Source organism: Alosa alosa, chromosome 9 (assembly GCF_017589495.1).
Source record: "Alosa alosa isolate M-15738 ecotype Scorff River chromosome 9, AALO_Geno_1.1, whole genome shotgun sequence".
Taxonomy (NCBI): domain Eukaryota; kingdom Metazoa; phylum Chordata; class Actinopteri; order Clupeiformes; family Clupeidae; genus Alosa; species Alosa alosa.
Window position 1 is genome coordinate 1,908,318 of NC_063197.1, and position 10,121 is coordinate 1,918,438.

The following is a 10,121-nucleotide window of genomic DNA, read 5'->3' on the forward strand; positions in this document are numbered from 1 at the left end:
AGTCAGATGAACTATCAGAGAGAGAGAGGAAGAAACAGAAAGCCAAGTGGAAGGCTGCATCAAAAGGTTACAGGGAGAGGAAGAAGATAGAAAAGGTGATGCTGGAAATGACACCACCATCCTTAGAAAACACCCCACCAGTTTTAGTTGGCATAGGGCTTTATGAGCAGCAGGAGAATCCAGGGCAAATTGTGGTGAATCCCCTACCTCTAGTGGAGGAATTTAATCCACCGATGTCCTCTACACCAGAGAGAGAAAGAGAGAAAACACCCAAGAAACGAGAAAGAAAGAGAAAGAGACTGCAGGCTCAGAATCGTAAACTACGTGAGGAGAACCGAAAACTGGAAGAAAAACTAGCAGAGATGATAAAGGAAAAGGAAAAAGCCAGAAAGAGTGAGATGAGGGCTAAAGAAAGGGTACGGCTGAGTGAGAAGTTCAAACCCAAAGGAAAGAAAAAAATGGCAACACAGAGAGCGCAAGCAGTTGTTAGTTTTTTGACAAGAGATGAGAACAGTCGCCTTTTAGCCGGCAAAAAAGATACCATCACCAAAAACAAACTGAAGTATCAAAGACGTGTGCTTACAAAGCCACTCAAAGAGCTGCATACACTTTACAACAGTGAGATGGATAAGAGTCTCCATCTATCTTACAGGCAGTTCACCCGAAGACGGCCATTCTATGTAACAGAGCCAAGGGCCCAAGATAGGGAGACATGTGCATGTATGGAGCATGAAAATGTGCACCTGCTGGCCAACAAGCTCTACAGCAGAGGAGTACTACAAACAAAAAGCATCTCTGAGCTGCTGGGCATGATAGTTTGTGACACCAAAAATAAAGCCTGCATGGATCGCACATGTACCAAGTGCTGTTTTGAACAGGTAAAGTGCCTTGACACAGAGACCAGCACACAAGTCACCTGGGAGCAGTGGAAGAGGGTGACATCCACTAATGGAGAAAAAACATTTTCCAAGCGGATCAAACAGACCTCGACCCGGAACCATAAAGGACTTGACTGAGCTTTTCCATCAAAAACTAGAAGCCTTGGCAGTCCACCAGTTTAACTGGCTCCACCAGGCAGAGCAATTCCGCCTCCTCAAACAAAACATCACAGAGTGTGAAGCTGTGCTGCACATAGACTTTTCAGAAAACTATGCATGTAAGCTAAGAGATCCAGTCCTTTCACTTTGGCGGCAGTAGACAACAGGCCACGATTCACACAGCAGTCATGTACACTGTCCATGGAACCAAGTCCTATGCAACACTGTCTGACTGCCTTCGCCATGATGAACGGGCAGTGTGGGCACATCTAGAGCCGATCTTGAAAGAGCTTCGGGAATCCTTCCCACAAATCACTACCCTCCATATTCTGAGTGACGGGCCTGTAACACAGTACCGAAATAAAAATAATTTTTACTTGCTCAGTACTGTGCCTTTCCTCTCAGGATTTACAAATGTGACCTGGAATTACTCTGAAAAATCTCATGGAAAGGGGGCCCCAGATGGGATTGGTGGGGCAATAAAGAGAGAAGCGGATCTCTATGTTAACAGAGGAGGTGAGCTGCAGACACCAAAAGCTCTTTATGAGATGCTGACAAAAAGAAGCTCAAGTATCACTCTCTACTGGGTGACAAGTGAGAGCATTGAAAAATGTGACAAGTTGATTCCTGGCAATTTGGAGGCTGTAAAAGGCACCATGAAGATACACCAAGTTGTGTCATCACAGCCTGCAAAGATAACACACAGGGAAGTATCTTGCTTCTGCAAGAGCTTAGAGATGAGTCCATGCCCTTGTTACCAGCCAAAAATGGTAGACCTGAAAGCCACCATACAGCAAACCGAGAAACCTGAGGACCCCTCAAGCTCTCCACCTGAGCCACCTAGGCAAGAATAAAGTGTCCAAGATCTATGTGGAAGGTTTGTGATAGTAACCTACGACGAGCTTCCATATGTAGGTCAGGTCCTAAAGGTTGTGGAAGAGGAACTGCAGATCAGCTGTATGCGACAGTCTGATGACAAGAACTTGTTCTTATGGCCACAAACTCCGGATGTTACTTTCTACTTTAGGAAAGATGTTCATGCTGTCATTTCAGAACCCGAGCCAGCAACTTCACGCTTCTCAAAGTTGACCTGCCAAGACTGGGTAGCATTCAGAAATTGCTGGGGTTAAAGAAATGCCTACAATGTGTCTGCAGAATGCTGTTATGTTCAAGTGTTAAATGAAATCGTAAGAAAAATGCAAACATTGTACGTTTAAGTGATTAATATAATGAAAATGGAAAAAGGAAAATGCTGTTCAATGTGTCTGCAGAATGCTGCTATGTTCAACTGTTAAATGAAATAGTAATGAAAAGGCACATTTGTCAATCAACACAAAGAAACATTTAATGAAATGAAAATGAAAAAGGAAAATGCTGTTCAATGTTATGTCCAAGCGTTTAATGCATTAGTATTGAAAATATTAATATGATGGTTATGTGTCAAATGAAATAGTGAGGAAACTGTTAATGTTATGAAATGTGTCAAATGAAATGGATATGCTGATTCTTCATAAAATTTCATTAAATGTGTTTTAACTATCAAAATCATTGAATAGTCTTAATTGCCTGCTGTTTTTCATCATGTGGGGCGACCACTTGTCATGTGGGGTAACCAACCATATTCAATTCTGTAGTAAATTCAAAAAATAATGTCTGTCCATTTTGGTTAAAATATAATTCATTGGTATGACATGAATAAGTGGATACTATATCTACACATTTTAAATCAGTTTTATGGATTATATGAGTAAAAAAAATATGTAATTGCTTTATGAGGGTGACACTGCCATTATAGATAAAAATGTATTTAACATAATTTGTAATAAATGAAAGGACACATGAGTATATCTTTCTTAAACAGTTTAATTAATTACTGATACTTCTTAAAATATAACTTATGTAAAGGAAATCTATTAATTTTAAGATAAATTACGGTCGCCCCAAATGACTTTTTTAAGGTCGTTGCCCTATTCATTTGAGTTTAAAAGCACTAAAATATCTTTGTTTGAAGTTTTCACACACATGCATGTGTAGACTACACTCCAAATGTTTAGAAAATAGCCAAATATATTATTATTTCAAGTATTTTAAAAATGGGACTATTATTTAGCATGCAACTGACCACATGGCAGCAGTGCTTTTTAAGAATTCATGAAGAATATTTGTGGAAAATAGCTACTTTTTAGGCAAATGATGTAACACCATAAGACACTAAAATTTGGCCACGACTGATGATGTCCAATTCAAAGCTTTTTATATAAAAATCTAAAAAGCAGAACTCACCTCTTGACCATGCCAATTACTCCTGACATTCTATTGTTACTTCCTGATTAAGCAGGGTCCTCTTCACAATAATAATGTCCAAATGAATGCCCGGTCAAAATATACAATATAGTGTCACGCCATATGACAACCATTTTATGGACAAAACATATTTGATTATAACTTAGTTGGACAGCATGCATAAACATCAAAACTTTCTGTGGTTGTAAAAAACATCCAATTATTTTATATGCATGGTAAAACTTTAAAGTAATTATACTTTTTATGGATATACAATCTTTTTAGGAAGTTCGCACACATGGTGGACAGTCATGGACATTTTTTTATGTTTGGATGATTATTTTAAGTCAAAAGTTAAATGCAAATCCAATAAATTTAATATGACAGAACTTGAACCTACCAGACCTACAACATTTCCATCTCAATTCTTAACAATTGCCATTTTTTATAAGTGTGTGACACATGGACAGTCTATTCTGCTATTTGTCATCTACCCAAATTCAAAATAACTGCCAAAACTGACTGCAACAGTCTTGTTGGGTTGTTGCCTAGCCTATGACAAGATGAGGAACATGACTGTTAAAGCATATTACACTAAATAACTTAATTAAATGAAAACTTTGACAAGCAATACACAATGTATAAGGAAGATAGGATTTTTCCTATCTTTGAAACTTAAGTTAAGATAGGATAAGCAGTTAGGATATTTTTCTGTAATGAGGCCCCTGGCTCATGGACTAGCAGCTAAGCTTACTAGGTTATGATGACAAGTGGACAGAGAAAGATATAAGTTGAACTTGGGCCTACATTATTAGCACCAACCACCATCAAATATGAATCTGGCTGGTAACTGTTAACGTAACGTAGCATCAGATACAAATGTACGATTCAACGTTACTCTTGAGTAATATTAATGTTAACGTTAGATGGTGAATCTGACCATTTGCCTGTCTGTGGCTGGTATCGTAACTCCCCCTATTTCCACCGGTCCCGTATTTCCACCGTCTTGCGTGTATGTGTCACTTAATATCCATTTCTATACAATCCAAGACAGCGGACTCTTATAGAAACGCAACCACGCACAACATAGGTGTATCTAAATTAGCTATGTACCAAAAATGACATTTTACCGTGACTCGAGGAGCTGTAAACAGTGTTGTAAGGCTGCGTGTACACAACCGCTTGGAGCTCCAGTGGAATTTTAATTTCACGACGAGAATTCTCGGTCTAACCGTCCATGTGCCGTTGAAACGGTGTAAATAGGCGACCCATCAGGCCAGCACTATAATTCCGAGCGTGGTAAACAAAATCGGATATTTCAGGCAGTAAATGCTCCCGTTAAGAACCAAACCAGATTTTGTTCAAATCTACACAACTATGGCTACTGAAAAATGTAAGGTTCATTTAGTAAATGTTATTTTTAAGTGTTAAAAAACATCGTTGTTTTAGAATTTCTGAACAAAAGTGGTGATAATTGGGGGTGTTACGATAACAACGTTATTCGCCTTTTAAAAAGGTTTTCCTTTTCTGTAAGTCAACATCATGGCTGTCGTTAACGTTACCGTTACAGGACTAACCATCGTTAGGTTTGTTTGATGTCAAGTTAAGTTACCTCATCGAGAGTTGCGGCAATGAGTCCGCTTTCCCACGTTTTAGCTCCAACCACTGACGGTGAGACACCTGCAGTTGTGGTACTCCTCTGTCGTTTGGGTGGCATCTTATATCTTAGAATTACAGTAACATTTAGAATTCTACTTTCGGCACTTGATATGGGAGAAAAAAAAATTGGCGAACTGTTAGCCACGAAGAATACACAACGGAGAGCTCTGTTCTAGAATCTTTGATATACAGAGAGACGTCTTTAATAGCCTAACAGTTGGCCTGGTTGCCAATAACAACAAAACATGGACCAAAGATTGTTGTACGGACAACCGGCACATCCGGGAACTTTCTATGAGCTGCATGTACTTGGATTGAATGGAGTTGCATCGAGTGGGAAGCGAAAAGGGCTTATACGTAGGCCTACTAAATCTTTAAACAAACGTGAATAAAAGCACAAAATAAGGTTGGTGTTATCTGTGTGTTCATGGGATTAAGGCAGAGGAGGCTTCTATAAAACTACAGGTGAAGCAGTGCTTCACCAAAAAAATAAAAATAAAAAACAATACACAAAAAAAATCTTACAATAATGATCCCAATTTTAGTCCTTTGAAACAGAAATACAGTCACTAACTAACAGTCACTAACACGAGCTGTTTTCTTGTGAGTGACAACAGCGCCAGAACGCGGTGGAACAGAGAATTACAGTGAATCAGACCACTTCACCAACTTTTCGTTTTGCCGACTTTTTTTTTTTATGCCACCTGAATTTTTTTTATTCTATTTTCAGAATCTGCCAGGTACCAAGCTGAAATAATGTCCCAAAAGCTTAATTTTTAAACCTTTGCTGCACCCGAATGGAACCCTAAAAATAAAAAAATATATATATAGAAAGTGGCATAGCATTTGAAGTAAACAACACAGACAAATTAACACATTTTCCCATACCATTCTGACCCCAGGAATTTAATGGAATGGTTATTATTTTTTATATACATTTGACAACATATTGACCCTATGTCTGGACAAAAATAGCAAAAAATGTCCAAAGATGTGTAGAGAATCAACTATTTTTTTGTTTTCTCAAGCACATAGGGTGACTTTTTTCAGAACCTGTTATTTCTTTATCATTCAAGTGTCTATTTTAAGATTATATTGAGTACCAAGCTGAAATAATGTCCAAAATGCTTTATTTTTGTTAAAACCCATACCCGAAAAATCTGACACTTGACACCTTAAATGTAGACACCTTTATAGCACACCTTAAAATAGCATTTTAAGGTAAAATTAAAGGCCACTTAATATCAATCAAGTATAAGTATATATACTCTTTTGATCCCGTGAGGGAAATTTGGTCTCTGCATTTATCCCAATCCGTGAATTAGTGAAACACACACAGCACACAGTGTACACACAGTGAGGTGAAGCACACACTAATCCCGGCGCAGCTGCCTGCATCAACAGCGGCGCTCGGGGAGCAGTGAGGGGTTAGGTGCCTTGCTCAAGGGCACTTCAGCCGTGCCTACTGGTCGGGGTTCGGACCGGCATCCGGTTACAGGTCCGAAGTGCTAACCAGTAGGCCACGGCTGTCCCCGTTGATTTGGTATGTTTTCAGGGGTAATTTAAGGTAAATTTGAGTACACATTTCATATGACTTCAGTCTCCACACAGAAAGACACACTCCGTCAACTTCAGCTCACAGCTCCATGCATTGGGAACCGTGATTTTTATGGGATTTTATAGTGATGTGAGTTGAAAAGGATGGCCAAACGACATAAATGATTAACGCAACACCGATACACAGATGGCTTTCATAATCTTGATTATGCTTTAAATTAGATTAAATTATCTCCTCCCAGCTCTGCCGTTTTTTTTTTTTTTTTGGGGGGGGGGCTTTTTTTTTGCCTTTATTCGGATAGAACAGTGAAGATAGACAGGAAGGAGTGGGAGAGAGAGATGGGGTGGGATCGGGACAGGACTCGAACCTGGGTCCCCGTGGGCACTTGGACCCGTATATAGTATGAGCGCTGTAGCCTGTTGAGCCACAGCGCCCCCCAGCTCTGCCGCTTTTAGGCAAAGGGTTAGCTTACTCCTTAACGAACCAAACCATAACGAAACAGTGCTCCACCACATCTGTAGATTAAGCCACACAGCCAACTCAATGTAAGTGAGATAAACAATGTTTATTGTTCTCAGCATTACCAGCATTGTGTATAATATGATTGTCACTTGGAGGAGACTTGGAGGACTGGAGGAGATAGTTAGCTAACCGCTGCTAACGTGCTAGCATCGTCACGTCAGAAAAGCATGGGGCTGCGCACAGTAGTGCAACATTTATTCACCATAAATGAATAAAGTTGAAGTGGCTCTGCAATGTAGGCTATGTTTCCGTTTATTTGTTGAATTTGTTTGTTATGAATTTTTATACATGTCATACTGGAGTCTTTTCGATGGATTCTAAATGAAATCAGGTCCGTGGCTCTCCAAAAGAGCCTCTTGGGATGTAACTTTTACAGACCTTTGCATAATATAGAAATGTATTGATAATAGGGCTGTAAGTAGATAAGTTAAAGGGGAACTCGGCAAGTCTAGCCATTTCTTCGCTGGTTTGCACTTTTGTCGTTGCACGTTTTCTCAACGAGCTCCCCCTACAGCTCTGGGACGTATATTCCACAACACCGTCGTAAAAAAACTCACTTGCGGCACCCTCCTCCCCCTTCCCCCTTTCTATCGCTGCTGATGAGCAATTGTTGCCAGTCAACTTTTTCGTGTGGAGCAATGTCTACCGAGGTGAGTAATATATTACACAGTATCATAGAACATTGACATGTACATTTTGTATTGTGTTATCACCCATAAACTGTAACAGGGGTTGTACGGATGAAGCTAGGAAACGTTACTGCTTATTCTTATAGCCCCCAATGGAACTGTGAGAAATATTTTCTCCCGTCGAGAATGCAACGTTAGCTTTGTCTGCACGACGATAACGTTAGCTAAACTTGGCAATTACAATGACTGTGTTTAATGGCTCAAGTTGCTGTGATAAGTGGTTTACATGCAATTTAATCATGCATTTTGCACACAGTGCACACCCATTACTCTCAGTTAAATATCTCACTAACCCTTCACACAACACATGGCAAACCCAATGTGAACGGTAAACTTCATGAAGGTACTGTCTGTATAAATCGTCTTGTACATAAACTACCAGTGCTTTTTCAAAGTTTTCAATGTCTCTTTTTGCATGTCAAGGCCCTCGGAAGTCTACCAATGACGTATGGAGCTACTTTGAGCCTCGTAAATGGTGTAAAACAGTGATTTATTTGCATGGCTAGGCCGATGCCTGAGGCATCCCCATCGAAAAACTGTTGGTAGCATCGGCTAACTAGCGCCAGATTTCTGAGTGCAGGGGACAAGCCAAGATGAGCTATGAGACATACGTTCACACTCGGTATCATCACATGTTTCAACACACTTTAGGTCATTATCACCTTTAAATGAACTAGCTGAATAACATAGGTGACCACTTCTGCATAATTTCATGGAGTGCTGATGTATCCTGCGTTGTGTTGAACCTGCGCGATTCAGCCCTGCACACGCCCGGACTCGAACCCGCAAACAGCAGCACCTCGGATCGGGAGGTGAGCGCGCTAACAATTGAGCCAATAGCCCAGGCTACTGGCTCGCATGCCAGCAGCACTCTTGAGGCGTCGGGGAGTGAGGTTTTACCACAAGCACAGCTAAGCTAGCTGGCATCCGTTACACTCACCCCCCTAAACCTCACTCCCGATCCGGGTCACGGCATCCGTTACAATAGCTGGCATCCGTTACACTGATTTGTACACACATTTTTGACAGTGAAATGTAGCATATATGTTTTGTGGTTGTGAACTTATTGCAATATCACCTTAACTGATCCACCTGTGTGTGCATGGTTTTAATTCTGAAGTGCAAAATAGTTAAGGCTACAGCACAAATATTTCCATAAAAATAAGCAAGTCTGACCGAGTCTGAATTTCTTTTGAAAGTGCTCCCGATTGATGCATTTAAAAGTTAAAATATACAAACATTTCTTAAATTCTTACAAAACACCATTAGGACAACACAGCATCAGATGAACGCAGGTTCAGGCCGAGGTCCTAGTAGTAGATCCCTTTGATACCAATGTTAATTTAACTCTGGGACCCTGGTCCCTACCACTGATGTACTGATGTTTTGGGGGGGTTTTTGCTGTATGTTAATAATGCTGAATGAGCCAAACAAAAACTTCCTATGTAGCCTACGCAGCAAAATTTTGGTTGGCCCCACCAAATCTCACTCCAAAGGTTTTTTGATAACTTAGCCCTGCTAGTATTAAAATTAGGTTGATAATATAGAATTGGTTGGATTTAGATGCAGAGTAAGAGAAGCCAAACAATACATATTTAAGAGATAGAGAAATGGTTAAGTTTCTCGGGAGCCTGTTAACAAAAGGAACAGTCTGTAGTGTTCTTGTAGTTATTGAATCTTTGCATTAAAGTCTTGCATGGGTAAATTCAATGGATTATTTTAAAAGACACTTCTTTAAGTTCATTCGTAATCTAATATTTAAATGATAAACACCATATTTTCTTCCATTCTAGGTCAAAGAATAGGTTGTTACAGTATGAAATAACTAGTGCTGTCAAACGATTAAAATTTTTTAATCACGATTAATCGCTGAATTCCTATAGTTAATCACGATTAATCACATATTTTATCGCATGATTAAAATTCTATTATTTTACATTTCTGAACTTTCCAGGAGTCCATGTTAACAATATAAAGCAATTATTGTGTATCTTGATTAGGATTCAAATGAAAGCAAAGCAAGTTACTTCATTAACTTAACTTTAAGACGTAGGTCTATTTGATTATTTCAAATCAAATTTCAAAAGATGTGCAGCAGACCTGAGGCAACACAATATATTCTTCAGAAATATAGCTAATAAAGGGCATAACAAACATAAAATACTATATTCATTATCTTTGAGTTCAGTTGAAAATAAGGAACTTTTCGACATGAGTGCTGCCATTTTATAGGCCTACAGTCTATGGTGCACTGTCACTTGACACACACATCAGCGCCGAAGTTTTTAACACGCAATGAACAATGGATTTTATGGAGCGGCGTCGACCAAATATAACTGAATCGTGATTTACACAGCGGCAAAGTGCGATGCT

General features: G+C 39.5%; 1 protein-coding gene across 4 annotated transcripts in view; it reads right to left on the reverse strand.

Annotated features, from left to right (window-relative positions):
- The window catches only part of spag17 (sperm associated antigen 17), a 268,746-nt gene extending 263,586 nt beyond the window's left edge, over window positions 1-5,160 (reverse strand). For 2 of the 4 annotated variants that reach the window (XM_048252171.1, XM_048252170.1), the window contains exon 1: window positions 4,933-5,157. In XM_048252171.1, the coding sequence (XP_048108128.1) occupies window positions 4,933-5,037 (105 nt within the window). In that variant the 5' untranslated portion in view covers window positions 5,038-5,157. Of the gene's footprint in view, window positions 1-4,932 lie in introns of all 4 variants that reach the window. The other 2 variants (XM_048252172.1, XM_048252173.1) reach the window with 2 other exon arrangements.
- Window positions 5,161-10,121: the final 4,961 nt, after the last annotated feature.